The sequence below is a fragment of the Engraulis encrasicolus genome, chromosome 16 (assembly GCF_034702125.1).
Source record: "Engraulis encrasicolus isolate BLACKSEA-1 chromosome 16, IST_EnEncr_1.0, whole genome shotgun sequence".
Taxonomy (NCBI): domain Eukaryota; kingdom Metazoa; phylum Chordata; class Actinopteri; order Clupeiformes; family Engraulidae; genus Engraulis; species Engraulis encrasicolus.
In genome coordinates, this window is record NC_085872.1 from 34,532,277 (window position 1) to 34,547,587 (window position 15,311).

At 45.6% G+C, this 15,311-nt stretch overlaps 1 protein-coding gene across 2 annotated transcripts in view; it reads left to right on the forward strand.

Annotated features, from left to right (window-relative positions):
• Positions 1 to 15,311, forward strand: part of LOC134465671 (myomegalin-like) — a 57,697-nt gene that overhangs the window by 32,442 nt on the left and 9,944 nt on the right. For both annotated transcript variants that reach the window (XM_063219464.1, XM_063219466.1), the window contains exons 17-33: positions 323 to 442; positions 651 to 716; positions 883 to 989; positions 1,152 to 1,291; positions 4,715 to 4,848; positions 5,420 to 5,595; positions 5,997 to 6,435; positions 7,228 to 7,447; positions 7,727 to 7,843; positions 8,287 to 8,719; positions 9,236 to 9,471; positions 9,797 to 9,851; positions 12,035 to 12,288; positions 12,891 to 12,965; positions 13,226 to 13,366; positions 14,180 to 14,437; positions 14,795 to 14,920. In XM_063219464.1, the coding sequence (XP_063075534.1) occupies positions 323 to 442; positions 651 to 716; positions 883 to 989; positions 1,152 to 1,291; positions 4,715 to 4,848; positions 5,420 to 5,595; positions 5,997 to 6,435; positions 7,228 to 7,447; positions 7,727 to 7,843; positions 8,287 to 8,719; positions 9,236 to 9,471; positions 9,797 to 9,851; positions 12,035 to 12,288; positions 12,891 to 12,965; positions 13,226 to 13,366; positions 14,180 to 14,437; positions 14,795 to 14,920 (3,097 nt within the window). The remainder of the gene's footprint in view (positions 1 to 322; positions 443 to 650; positions 717 to 882; positions 990 to 1,151; positions 1,292 to 4,714; positions 4,849 to 5,419; positions 5,596 to 5,996; positions 6,436 to 7,227; positions 7,448 to 7,726; positions 7,844 to 8,286; positions 8,720 to 9,235; positions 9,472 to 9,796; positions 9,852 to 12,034; positions 12,289 to 12,890; positions 12,966 to 13,225; positions 13,367 to 14,179; positions 14,438 to 14,794; positions 14,921 to 15,311) is intronic.

Sequence of the window (15,311 nt, forward strand, 5' to 3'; positions counted from 1 at the left end):
GAAAAAAACGAAATACAAAGACCTGTAGACTAGCGTTGTCCACGCTCAACATGCCGAAAACGTGTTGTGTTGCTGGCTGTTCAAATAATATAGCCAAACAGCCGTGGCTGAAGCATGAAATGTGCTCATTTAGGCTAGCCTGTGTAGCATGTAAGTTAATGAGACATTCGGTTTGATTTCCCCCATAAAGGGGCGTCACGCACATTTACGAGCAAAGTACCCGGATGGCCGTTCATGAGTATTGGCATTACTGCGAGGAGTCACCTGGGCATAGGACAGTATGTTAACTGATTATGTGTGCTTGGGTGTTTTTCTGTGCCAGGAGCTGATGCAGGGTCAGGAGGACTCTGTGGCAAACAGCAGAAGCACGGAGGAGCAGCATGAAAACAGAGCACTTAAAGATGAGTTACAGATGGCCGTCAAGAAGCTTCGAGAAAACCAGGTACATGTTCGCTTTCTCTCTCTCACATCCGTATGTATCTAGACTTAGACTTGCAGGTGTATGCAGGTATACATTCACCATCACTACATGCTTGATTATTATTATTTATTTATTTTTTACTAATGCATTAGAGTGTAAAAAAAACGTATTTTGTTCCAGCAGGGTCAAAGAGTGTGTCAGTTTAATGATGTTTGATTCCTACATTCAGCTGGAGCTTACTGCATTGAGATCATCATTGGCCTCCAAGCAGGACCCGTCTGGTGCCAGCCTCCAGGTATGACTTCATTTGTGGGTTTGGCAACAGCCACACAGAACCTCTTTGTAGGCCGAGTGACAGCACTTGGGGATTTTTTAGGGCCTTGAGTTTAATCATGCATGTCTACCTGCATATGTATACAAGCACTACCTAACCGTATCAGATTTTGCAATGCTCTCCACAGACTTTCCTTGAGCAGCTGGTCTCTGACCATGGCAGGCTGAATGAGACGTTGAGAGCCGAAAAGAAGCTTTGTCAGAATCTGGTCAAGCTGCAGAGTTGCAAAGACAGGTGAGCGCATACACAACAGGCAGTAGATCCGTATTTGAAAAACCAAAAAACAAAAGCCACCCACAACCCTTTTTTATGCAAAAGAGTTTTTACACTGGTGGCATTTCTGGCTATGAATGGTGCTGCTCTTTTTCTGCCCTTTCCCTTTTGTGCCTGGAGCAGTGCCGAGAGGCTTCGGGCTCTGCACACTGAGCTGGATTCTGTTCAGGCACTGAGGGGACAGCTGGAGGAGGTCCTGATGAGGAGCCGGGAGGCCGTCCTGGTGCTGGAGAAAGCCACCAAGACAAAAGCTGACTTTGGAGGTGGGGACGGGCAGACAGGGGGCCAGCTAAGGGGACGACCTGGGGCAAGCGTGACTAATGCTAAAGAGAGTGTTTTGCGCTAAGACGTGCGATAGAGAACTACTAATACTAACAGTGGAAGTGTGTGCATACAAATGTGTGTTTGATGATGGTGCAGTACTACTCACTGAAGGGACAATGTGCAAATTGTTTCATGGTTATTTATTTTGTATGGAAGTGCGTGTTTTGGTGTTTTTTAAATTTTTTTAAAGCACATATGTGGCAGTATGTCTGCATCTTGCTTTTCACCGCAAGAGTTTTGTTGATTTTTTTTTTCTTAACCATTTTGATGTATTCTGTTTTTTTTGTGTATATGTTGTGCAGCCTTTTATTGTCTCAAGTGCCGTGGTGTGTAGTGTGGCACATTCATCTTTTTGAGTTTTGTCATGACCGTTTACAGAAAACATGCACTTTGTCTCTCCAATTTTTGTATGTCATTTTACATTCTCTTCTCTCTCTCTCTCTCTCTCTCTCTCTCTCTCTCTCTCTCTCTCTCTCTCTCTCTCTCTCTCTCTCTCTCTCTCTCTCTCTCTGCTTTCACACTCTTAACACAAGATAAGATGCTTCTATTTAGAAATGAAGAACACAGGTTGCCATAGGCAGCATATTGCACAACCTATTCATGCTGAGCACTCCTTAGTGAGCCAGTTGTAATGTGATATTACCAGCATACTAGTGCTTTAGTAGACAAGGCTACCAACGTTCACTTGAAGGGGCCAACTTCCTAGAAGGTTTCATGTAATATTTTACAATGTTGAATTATGAAATCACTTGATGCCTTAATTGAACAGTTTTAAAGTCTCACGTTTTTGGATTCAAGAAACTCGAACTGGAACGATGCTCTAAAAAGCCTCTTGGTTTGAGTCCCTTTCAAGAGTTGAGTCAGTAGCGCTCCTGTGGCCTAAGCTTTTAACACAATGCCTCAGCATGCAATGACATCTGCTCAACGGATACTGCATAAAATAGAAAATATGAAAATGTGAACTTGTTTTGCAACACATCCCGAATCCATGGACATATGCTTTGCCAGGCAATTTTGTGTGGTGATTAGGTAGGTATATGCAGTAGATGCCAGCCCAAGGGTAAATGCATGAAGTTGTTGTTAAGGTGACTATGTTTTCCTTCTACCATCCCTCATTGTGACTTCTCGTAGTTGATTTACCGGTATGTAGTTGACCCCCTTCCCCGTTTCTCTCATCTCTCTGATATTCACTGGAAGAGGTAGAGTGACACTGTATGGTTAGGTGCCATTTTAAGATGGGCGTTTTTGTCCATTAATTTTCCATTCATTGTAGACCTCGTGCTGGGAATAAAATATTATTTTTATGTCTGTGCACCTCAACAGAAAGAAATAAATATTCACTGGCTTCATTGTAGATATTGTATTGTATTTTTGATAATTTTACCCCTCACACCACTTGTCAATTTCTATCTGAGGTCAGAGATTTATCCTTTAGAAAGTACATATCAAAAGGACAACCTATAGCAAAATTTTTATTTTACATACACATGTATTTTTCTTACAAACATCTTTTATAACGTTAATGTTCATGCCATTGTTATTTGCATAAGCCATCAACAGTTCACCACACGTCTTTTCTTTTCAAACATGAAAATGGCTTCCAATTCAACACTTGTGCATTTTCAGTATATGTGATTCATCTGATCTGATGGCCTGTACTCACATATGCATGATGATCTTGCACGAGTTTATTCTTGCATGGATGTTTATGTGTGTACCATCATTTAGCTGATCGATTGGTTCCTCGAATGGCTCTTTGTTTTGGTTTGTTTGAAACACAGAAGATCACAGCCACAACGCACAAAGCATCCATCAGTTTCTGTCAGTACCTGCACGGAGGTCTGCAGCAGAGCAGTCTCCCCTCATGTCATCACATTAACAAAAATATATAAATTAAATTATAAGATTATTTCATGGGAGCGCAATAAAAACAACCACAAGGTTTGTACATTCTCAGTGTAGGTCTGCACCTTAGATGTATAGTTTCCACTGCCCCTTAATATGAACACACACTTACAGTTCATAATCCCAATATATTTGAATTCAGCTGCATAATGGCACCACATACATATTGGGTCCATACACTGAATTCTTTAAGTGTCTAAATAGATGACGTTCTTGAGTCTATTTTAAGTGTAGTTTAGAGATAAGTGTTAAGACCAGATTTTGCTGCAATATGAGCATGTGAAACACATGATGCATTGAACAAGATATAGGTTAATAAATGGTAAGTTTTTAGTTATAGTAGTTATATAATAATAGTTGTTATATACTAGTTAAATAGTAGTTGTGTCAGTTGGCATTCCACCACACCAGAATGTATACTGGTGATTTAATGTAATGAATATTGAAATGACATCATGAGATGGATAAAGCATTTATGTCATGTTCAGAATTCTTATAACTATGTAGTATATCAACTTATACAGTAACTATAAAGAATACTATAACTAAAAATCCGCATAGTGCACCTTTCATCCAGAATCTCCATATGTGTACACAACCTCAGGTTTAGTCAGCCAGCTTTATGGCCAGCTCTCTGCACACCCCATTATGTCCAGATTCATAAGTGCATACCTTTGAGACTTCCTGATGAAATCAAATTCACAGTCTCATTCATACATTCACCTCCATAAGGGCCGACCCAGGGCAGTGTATAAAGGCTGTTTTCCACTGCCAGTTTTCTGGTAGGCCTACAGCGCAACTCGGCTGCCACTTTTTGCTTTTCGATTGAGCTGTGCCCAATCGTCCCCAATCGAAAAGCAAAAAGTGGCGGCCGAGTCATGCTGTGTCAAGCTGTAGGCCTACCAGAAAACCGGCAGTGGAAAAGAGCCTTAAGTGTTCTGCCTGTATGGCTGAGCTGCTGTGCTGCCGCGTGCCCCATTGAGGCCAGCGCAGTACCAGGGCAGCCGTGGTTTGCTGTGTGGTGACGTGGTCACTCAGAGTGGACACATCCCTCCCTGCCAGCCCAGCCGCGGGGCAGCGGACAGGACACTGCTCTTATGTAATTTCCCTCATAACAGTCCCAGTGAGTCGTTCCTGCTTGTCCTGTGAGGGCAGTGCTCAACATGCATCCTCTATATCTATTGTGTGTGCCCGAGAGTGCATGTAGGCCTGTTTTCATTAGAGTGCTGTGAGAGTGTGAGTGAGAGTTGCATAGTGAAATAAACAGGGGGGGGGGGGCTGGCTGAGGGAGAGTGCCTTTGGCAGACATTTCTCCCTGGAGCCCCATGATTCAAGTAAGAGCAGGGAGTGGATTCCGAACAGTGACATTTCAGACTAAAAGACTGCAAATACAAGAGAAGCAGACAAAGGTCGGTTCAATTCCTCACCTGCTGCTACATTTTTGTTGAATTTCACAGAACTCAGCACAGAGGAGGAGGATACTGGTGATGAAGATGAGGATCAGAGAGGAAATGGCAGCAGTGATGAATTCACAGACAGCATAGAGGACGAGGATGTCAAATTGACCGCTCAGAGTCTGGCCATCACACAGGTATGATTTCTGTAACTTTTAGTTTAACGAATCTCTTCTTTGCAGGATTCCTATTGTGCTGTGTCTCTTCTTAAATGTGTCAAGCTAATACTTAAGCCGTTATTTTTGAAAACATTTTAATGATCACCAGATGTGTCACGCTGTAACTCATTTCAGCTAAATCCAAGCATTATGGAATAGCTCTTAGTATGGCAGAGACAGAGACACATTTCACACATGGTTTACTGTCAAGCATTACAGTTCTGATTAGTTACGTAGCTATGTAAAAAAATGACCGCCTTCCTCATACAGTATATTTCTGTATTTTCTTGTTTTCCCCACTTCAAGTCATATGAAATAGGACCATAATGTACATTCAACTATGCAGAATTGAAGCAAAAGGTGTGTGTGTGTGTGTGTGTGTGTGTGTGTGTGTGTGTGTGTGTGTGTGTGTGTGTGTGTGTGTGTGTGTGTGTGTGTGTGTGTGTGTGTGTGTGTGTGTGTGTGTGCGCGTGCGCGTGCGCGTGTGTGTGTGTGTGTGTGTGTGTGTTTTCATCTGCCTCCATCCTCATTTTATTCCTCCATCCTCCAGAATGTTGGCATGTCTGGAGGGCAGGGCAGCGTGGGGCCTTCCCAGAGTGCCGCGGTGGGCCGGTGGAAGGACGAGGTGCAGCAGCTGCTGGAGCAGAAGAAGACAGTGGAGGTGGAGCTGGCAGAGCTCAAACACCAGCTGAGGAAGGCTGGCTACAAGTCTCTGGCCCAGATGAGGTACACAACACAAAACAGAATGGATCTTTTTTTTGAATTTTATTTGGCTTTTGTGCTTTATTGAGGATAGGACAGACACATAGGGATAGGAAACGAGTGGGGAGAGAGACGGGGAAGGATTGTCAAATGACGCAGGCCGGAATCGAACCCGGGGCAACGGTGTAGTAACGTAGTGCCATTAGGCTACGGTAGGGCTCAAAACAGAATGTACAAAGTAGACTTGGTGGTCACTGTTAACTCAGGACAACACAGATATGCAGATCTGTCCACAGTGTGAGGGGGAAAAGTTATTTCTATGAAACAAGCACATCAACGTGAAAAGGCCCACACAGTTTTTACAGAGTATGTTATTTCAGTTGTGCTGAAATGACCACAGTTTTTCCATGCTGCATTCTTGACAGGTCTGCTCTGCTGCAACTGCAAGCTCAGAACGATGCCTTGAAGGAGCGATGCGGAGCCGGACCTGGAGCGAAGGCGGGAGCAGGCGCAGGAGGATCAGTCACGTGCAGAGGGTGGGAGCAGAGTGACTCCGAGGAGGAGGAAGAGGAGGAGGAGGAGGAGGAGGAGGCCATGAGGAGCCATGAGGAGCACCATGTATTTTACAGAGAAGAGGTGGCACAGGGGGACAGTGAGCAGGAGGCGGAGGATTCAGAGGAGGAGGAGGAGGAGGAGGAGGAGGAGATGGAGGAGATGGATGGCATGGGTACCCCGAAGGGTAAACGTGGCCCTCCCACAGTGAAGCTGAGGGAGCGGCAAGGGAAGAGGAGGTGCACCAGACCTCACTCACTGGACCTCGGCACCCTCTTGTCTCATCGCCCAACTAAGGAGCACACAGCAGAGGTACAGAGGATGGACACAGCACTGCTCATATGAACAAAACACTAACTGCAATGTGAAATGGTCATTATGATGAAAACAGTTTAATGAACCCATTGATGCCTACAGCACCTGCAAAAAACGCCTGCTGTATGCCTAAGCCATTGTTGGGAATTGGGAAAGTTGGCCTCAGCCTATAAACCTAACTATCTTAGCCTCTGGTACACATAAAAACATGACATACGTTTAATTTAAACCCTAAGACCCTCATCTTACATTAGAATGTGTCTATTCACTCTGTAACATAGACAATTTGTTATTTAAAAAGCTAAAATCTCAAGAGCCTGAATGCAGCGTCTCCAGGCACCAAAGGTCAAACAACATACTTTGTATACGAGTCATCATGCTAAAATGGGTTAATAAGGAATAAAATTGTGCAGCAACAGGAACTCCCAATATTAGTGTACCCAAGTATGTCACTTGACATATTACTGTAGAGCTTGCCTGTGCTTGAACTTTTCAGTCCCTTGTAGGCCATTACACCACAGCCACGTCTTTGTTGGCCTGGATGGATTCTGGATGCTGCCCTCGGCAGTGGATGTACAAATAGGAACAAAAACACCAAACACTGTCTGATGATCGTATTATCTGTAGCCAAAAGAAAAGGAAACCAAGAGAGAGTGATAAAGAGAGATATAGATAGAGAGAAAACAGCAAAGACAAGTTGGATAAAAAGCCAGAAAGAAACCAAGCTGTTTCCCAATTTCATGTGTTTTCTGCAAATGTTTGCAAAAGAGTTGTCTGTGCCAACTGCAGGGTGACGGCGACGGTGGCGGTGCGGATGAGCGCGGTGGTGACGTTGGCGGAGGGTTCTGGCAGCATGTGGAGGCAGGTCTGCGGGAGCAGGCGGAGCGGCTGCGGTCTGATCTGGCCCTCAGCCGCCAGGAGAACAGAGAGCTGCAGGAGAGGCTCATGGTGTCTGAGGCCACCGTGCACGCTCAGGCCGACCAGCTGAAAGACTACAGGGAGCTGCTCAGTAAGTACAACTCAAAGCACACAAACAAGCACATACAGTATATGCACACACTCTTTCTCTCTCTCTCTCTCTCTCTCTCACTCTCTCTCTCTCTCTCTCTCTCTCTCTCCCTCTCATGCACGCACGCACGCGCGCACACACACACACAATGCAATCTGCCATTCCACTCGTGCAGTACTACATGCACAGTAGTATACATCACATCTTATGTAAATGTAAGCATGGAAATGTACAAGTATGCTATCTCAGCCATGATGTCTGCCTGTCTGTCCTTGCCAGCGGAGACGTCAGTGCAGCAGGACAGTAAGCTGGTGCAGGTGGACCTGCAGGATCTGGGCTACGAGACGAGCGGTCGCAGTGAGAATGAGGCGGAGCGAGAGGACGCCAGCAGCCCAGGTAACCATGGCAGAGATATTTCCATTGACAAAACAATGGAGACTGAACATAGAGCAGCATACCAGTAATTCTTGTAAATCTATGGAATGTTTCGATCATAATATATAACATTTACACCAGTGGTTCTCAGCCTTTTTTGAACAAATGCCCCTGGTCCTCGTCATAAGCCTCCCAGCACCCTCTTGACTCCATCATAAGGCTGGTAGGCCCTTAGTTTAAATAAATAGCATAGACGAACATCCTCTAATGGCAACTAAGCTCTGCCCCCTTTCAGTTGTATCCTCAACACCTCCCTAGGGCTCCCCAACGCCCCCTGGGCGGCTCTAGAGCCCCCATTGAGAAACACTGATTTAAACAAAGATGGGAAAATGTCTGCTGTAATTTATTTTACCACTAGGATATCCACTGAATGGTCTTTTTCCCACTTAAATTCCACCCCTCAGAGTTTGATGACCTGGAGATGTGCACATCTCTCTCTCGGGGCACAGACTACGGGTACGAACTGAAGGAGCCCGGGGAGGAGGAGGAAGAGCTCTCCTTGAAGCCCATGGTGCAGGACCTGCGCTCCCAGCTATCACGCTGCCACCGCGTCATCCGCAGCCTGCAGCTGCGCGTGCGCTCCCTCTCCACCACCTCCGACTACGCCTCCAGCCTGGAGCGCACGCCGCGCAAGGTCAACTGGGCCTTCCAGCCCTCGCCGGCGCACAGCGGCCTGGAGGAAGACGAGGGCTGGCAGTCGGACGGGCCGCGGCCGCAGCCCAGCCGCGAGCTGAAGGAGCTGGTGACCCGGGTGGCCTCCCTGGAGAACCAGCTCAAGGCCTGCCGCATGGAGGGGGCCGGGCCGGGGGAGGACGGGAGGTGCGCCACATGGCCAGGGTGGGCACCTGCTGCTTACAATACTACCTATATGGAATATATATTGTGAAATCATACACACGTTTTACATCATACACAAGTTTTTTTTAATGAATTTTACGTAAAAGATTTTTATATGACAGTGAAAAAGGTATACTGTGCATTTTTTGGTTTATACATTTTTTGGAGCATACATTTACTCCCTGAAAGTGGCATTTACTTACTGAAAGTGGCCCCTTTTGGTGTTGGTGAAACTAGTATGAATAAAGTTCCATTTACAGATAATGTGCATGTAACAATTACTTTCTTTGTATGCTTCATACGTACATAATACATACGTATAATATCTCTGTATGAGAAAACACCAAAAGGGGCCACTTTCAGGAGTAAATCATACATTTTATATAAATAATTTGTATAAGTTCTTTACTATTTTTTTCTATATTGGTACTCTCCCCCGTTGAAGGTTACGACATTGGTGACAGACTGTGTTAATTTGTGCCCTACTACAGCCCACTCTTCTCATGCCCTTCACAGGAAGTACAACACCCTGATTCAGGCGCAGGCCCGCGAGCTGTCCCACCTGCGGCAGCGCATGAGAGAGGGCCGGGGCATCTGCCACATCCTGACGCAGCACCTGGGCGACACCACCAAGGCCTTCGAGGAGCTGCTGAGGGCCAACGACATCGACTACTACATGGGCCAGAGCTTCAGAGAGCAGCTCTCCCAGAGCACCAGCCTCGCCCAGCGAGTCAGCACCAAGATCAGTGGCCGTAAGTGGACACAGTACACTGATATGTGTGTGCAGTGCACACATCTGTACGTATGTGCACACACACTGTGGTTCTGTGGATTTGTTCATCCATCATACACACACATAGAGAGAGAGAGAGAGATAGAGAGAGAGAGAATAGGAAAAAAGTATTCATAACCTTTATTCACATTTTCGCATACAGACGGAATGCTTTAAAACAAGGTGGTGTGTAATAAGAGGCGTTAATACATGTCTATTCAAGCACAAGCACTAAATAGTTTAAATGGTTTAATGGTTTAAATGTTTTTTTCCTCATACACATCCTGCCCATTCTTTCTGACCAGGTGATCGATCAGAGATGCACGATGACAAGACAGGCCATGAGCTTCTTGCTTTACGGTAAGTCTCCTGCGTCCCATCAACACAAGTGGCAACAGATAATGTAACACAGTGTAGAAATTCACTATGAAAAAATTAAAGGTGTGACATAAAGAGAGGATGGTGAAATGGAGCTAACTGAGCACAACAACAATACAAAAGCACACAAATGCCTCTTTTCTACGGCCGGTTTTCTGGGAGGCCTACAGCTCGACACAGCACGTCTCGGCCACCACTTTTTGCTTCGCGATTGAGCTGTGTCAGAAAACCGGCAGTGGAAATGAGGCAAAAATGTCAGAACTTTTGGAAGGCAGAGTCCTATGCTTCAGAGTGTGAGAACCTCCTCAGCTAAGACCTATCCAGTGCTGCTGGCAGGGAGTGGGGGCAGGTGGGGCTGGACTTAAGACAAGCAGCTTTAGTAGAGGTCCCCTCCTCCTCCTCCTCGTCACACACTCACCACTTTAGCACGCTTTAATGCTCATACTCAAGCTCGTGCAACCCCCCCACCCCCCCCCCCCCAACACACACACACACACACACACTTAGCCAAGTGTCTGGCAGACAGTCTATAGCACGTGTAAAAATGCCTGTGCAAAGCCTTGTGATTACAGCCTAGTCATGGGTCGGGAATGGGTGAGTGTAGGCCACTAGATGAACAAGAGCGTGCTCATTGGTGATTTTATACAGTATCTTCTTCAAAATGCCAAACTCACACTGATGATGACCATTTGTAATTTGACACCTGATCTGAACCCCAACTCGAATGCTCTTGCTATTACTATGCTTTGCTACAAAGTGTTTCTGCATTGCTTTCTGTTCCATTTGGAGGGAGCAAGACAGGGATCAGACGGTAGAGTGAGCAGGAGTCTGATATCCTACCTATACATCTTAAGAGGCTCAAAGGGGAAGAGGGGTAATCAGGCACTCTCAGCTCCTGCTCTCTGTTTGTGTACAGTGTGTGTGTGTGTGTGCGTGCGTGCGTGCGTGTGTGTGTGTGTGTGTGTGTGTGTGTGTGTGTGTGTGTGTGTGCGTGGTGTGTGCATGCGTACGTGTGTGTGTGTGTGTGTGTGTGTGTGTGTGTGTGTGTGTGTGTGTGTGTGTGTGTGTGTGTCTGTACGTGCATGCGTACAAGTGTGTGTGTGTGTGTGTGTGTGTGTGCGTGCGTGCGTACGTGTGTGTGTGTGTGTGTGTGCGCGCGCGCGCGTGCGCGTGTGCGTGTACGTGCATGCGTACAAGTGTGTGTGCGTGCGTGCGTGCCTGCGTGCGTATGTGCGTACGTGTGTGTAGAGGAAAGGGGGAATGAGGGAAACGCAGGGCCTCAGCCAAAGCAGACTGAATCAGACAGAGTGTTTCCCCCAGTGGAATATGGCAGCAGTCTAGTCTGTAGCCGCCAGCTCAGCCTCATTCTGGAGTTTATTGACTTTTTGGACAATCTCGTTACAAGTGAATAGCGCCTCCATCAAGTACAGTAAATACAGAGCAGCAGACTGAGACATCTCGCTTTGCTGTCAGACTGACGCCTTAATGAAAGGAGTAGTAGACAGACAGACAGACACATAAAGTAGACAGAGATAGAAGAGCTTGATTAGACGACCACAGGTCCATGGCTTCCCTGTGGGTGCTCATGTTTTCCAGCCCTCTGTATGTGGATGCATTGTTATCCAACTCTATGTGGAGTAGTTGTGTGCACGAGCACAAGCATGGAAGCCATGAGGGTGATGTGCTGGCTGGTTCAGCTGTGAGGACCCTCTTCATCAGCATCGCCATATCTGTCCAGAAATATTAGGTGAAGCAATTGTGCAATATTGATAGTGTAGCAATCAGGTCTATCAATCATACTTCTGTAAAAACTTATGGTGAAATAAAATCTTGCATGCTCACCTACATTACGGGGACCCCGGTTCGAGTCTGGCCGGGGTCATTTCCCTATCCTCCCCTGTCTCTGTGTCCCATTCGCTTCCTGTCACCATCTTCGACTGTCCTGTCAAATAAAGGCATAAAAGTCCCTAAAATATATATTTTAAAAAAGAAATAAAATCTGAAATAATCTAGAGTCGGCTGTTGAGTATGAGTAGACAAAATGAATGAGGATGAATGTACATGAGGGATTCTGTGTGAACTTATAGACATGGTAAGAGATGACATGACAGAGACGTTCCCTCTGGAGCTAATTTGTCTGTTTTTTCTTCTGTCCTCCACATCAGGTTGAGTAAAGAGCTCCAGCAGAAGGACAAGATCATAGAGTCCCTTCACACCAAGCTGCAACAGCGTCCAGACACCCCCTCCAGCTGCCGTGCTCTCTCCGAGACCACTGACCAATCAGACAGGACCTCGTTTGTGTCTGATGAGCGCGGCTCCACCAACGAGGAGCTGGAGCTCTGCTCAGATATGGACGGCGGGAGCGAGTATGCCCTGGAGGGACAGGCAGACAGGACATGCCCCCTGAAAAGTGCCACAGGTAACCAGCACGTGACAGAAACACAGTTTGTGGTCTGTGATGTGTGTGAAATTTATTAAGTATATGCAGTACATATTTTTATCCATAGACCAGTGTTTCTCAAACTTTTTCGGACTGAGGACCACTTTGTTCCCCTAAAAATGTTCAGGGACCACCTGTCAACTGAATGACAGGTGCTAATTTGACACTGCTCATTTCGATGCAGATCACTTACTTTTTTTATTCACATCACAAACCTTATTGTGATGAAAATATGACTTCAGCTATGTTTAGCTTTGTGATAATATTACAAATATGACCTACTGCTACTAGCTTGTCTTGGAAAAGTAGAAATCCTCTCGCGGACCACCTGAGCTCTGTCATGGACCAACAGTGGTCCCCGGACTACACTTTGAGAATCACTGCCATACACTCAATAAAAGTAGCATGATAACTTCATGACAGTAACCTCTATATAGGTGTGCATTTGTCTACATTTGGGTTTCCACTTCCAGCCACTTCAGACAATGTTCTCACTCTCCGAAACCACGAGAATCACCCCTCCTGTGTGTGTTCCTCCTTTCCCCCGTCTTTCCCCCCGTGTCACCCCTTTTTTCCTCCAGAGCGTCCCTCATCCCTCCCCCTGCATAAGAGCCCCAGCACCCCTGTCATGCCTGCAGATCGGCAGGTTCAGACAGGTATGCAGGGCACCTTGCACCAGCAAGTTCCTCATTTACCCTCACTACTGCTTATTCTGTATTAGTATTACACTAAACCATTACAAGTGTGAATATTATGCCTACGTATGTACAGTGCAGTCACCGATGTGGGTTATTTTTCACATAATGCCCCTTACTATGTCGGCCATGTCAGTAAAGTCCCTGTACTTCCATGTGCTATTTGCTGATCTTGCTATTTGCTTTAGATGTGATGGTCCCTTTCTCCATCCTGTCCCCAGAATTCTATCCCACTCCACAGTTCAGTTCTGTCCCGAATCCAAAAGGCCTCTACTTCCCTCAGGGTGTGAACTCTGTGCCCATGCCCAGAGCACAATCAGCTGCCGAGTTGCACCAGTACCCACAGGCGCTGTGGGCAGGAAGTAAGACATGTGTGCACAGGAAGTCAGGTTGCAGTGGTGTGCTGTGCTCAATTCACATTTTGTGCACTTTGCAAGTTTAACAGACATGATGCATGGTCTATTGGTTGATATCTTGCATCAGACATTTAACAAGCTATAAATAAACAGTTTTAAAAAAGAAATTTAACAAGCTGCAATTGAATACAGTTACAGATTTTCAGTTCAATGAAGCACGTTGCTTGTCCCAACAAAATCTTAATTTTAAGCCACAGGCTTTGGGCCTATCCAACAATGGATTTATAAATGAACCCAAAATTATCAGATAATTTCATCTGCATTATTCATAGTTTGTTATCAACATAAATCTCATCCCAGTTTGTATGCACGAAACACATAATGCCATTTTCATTGTCTAAACCCCTTACTATGTTCAAGACACCTCATGCATCATGACACGTAAAGTGGCTTCTGAAAAATTCAAAAAAATAGCTCCTATTTGGCATTTGCTTTGAAACAGTAGGTGCTCATGTCTTGTGCTTGTCTGTCTGTGTCTGTCTGTGTCTGTGTTTAATCCACGAAAGCCTTAGTAAATGTACTGTGTGCCCTAACCAAACAAATACAGTGTAGATTAATAATATATTTAGGGAATACATGTTGTACTTTTTATGTGATTACATTTTGTATTACTTTTGTGTGATTACATGTTCAGTTCTTTTCAAAACCGCATTAAAGTCATAAACACAATTGGAAACACCCAAGCACACACTGAAAACTCCCGAGCATGTGCTAAGATATCCGTAGTAGCATAACTGTGTTGTACTGTGTGTTTGCCAGCTGGCTTCATGGTGCCCCACGCCAAAGCCTTGTCCAGCTACTCCCTGGCTGGCCACCCCAACGCCAATCCCAACGCGTTCGGCCTACTGTCCCACCCCACTGCCCAGCAGCCCCATCCGGGCTACACCAGGGCCTCCAACCCCAAGATCAATGTCAGCGCGGGGGACAGCAGTGCCCTCTGGGACATGGACAACATGATGCAGCCAATGAGAGGGTTCTCTGGGTCATCAGAGTTCCAATCAGGAGGAAGCCACACAGGTCTGGGGCTGGCGCCTGTTAACTACTACATTTTTGTTGTTAAAATGTTACATGATCAAACTGTCTAATGTGACTACGGATATGCATCATCAAAAAGATAGAATACCATCTCTGCGAGACAGAATGAAATAGTAATTTCAGCATCACAGTCGTGTCTTTATCTCTGAGACACTTGGAGTAAGGAGCACCGTGAATTTCATTGCAGCTATGCTGTTGTTGTGACATGTGTTTCTTACACTCTAATGTCAGAATGGTTGAAATAGTTAGGCACAGATGAATGGTGGGTGCGTGGTGTTGATGTGTAACTGTACAAGTAAGCTTACGGTACAGTATCTGTGACGCCTCTGTTGTTGCCAGGTGCAGAGCTGATCGAGGAGCACCTGAGGGAGATCAGGAGCCTTCGCCAGCGCCTGGAGGAGTCCATCAGAGCCAACGAGCGCCTCAGGCAGCAGCTGGAGGACAGACTGACAGGGGGCCAGGGAGGTGAGAGACTCCATTGTCACAACCACACGCAACCCCTACTACACACTAACTGGCATAGTCTTTATTGTAGTACATGCTGCCATGAAACGCTTCCGAGGGGTTGGAGTGATAGGGCCCAACTGGACATACGTTTGTATGTGAAGAGTTTCATTGCAAAACGGCATATCCACCATTTTTGACTTTTGCATTTTATTATTGGAAATGACTGTTCAGACATCCTGTCATCTGTGTGAATTCTTCCCATTCATAATATTTTGGGAACATACTTTTCAAACGTATATAAAATGCATTTTGCAATCCAATGCAATAATAATAATAATTATAATAATAATAATAATAATAATACCTGTACTTTCGTTTTATATAGCGCCTTTCAAAACACCCAAGGTTG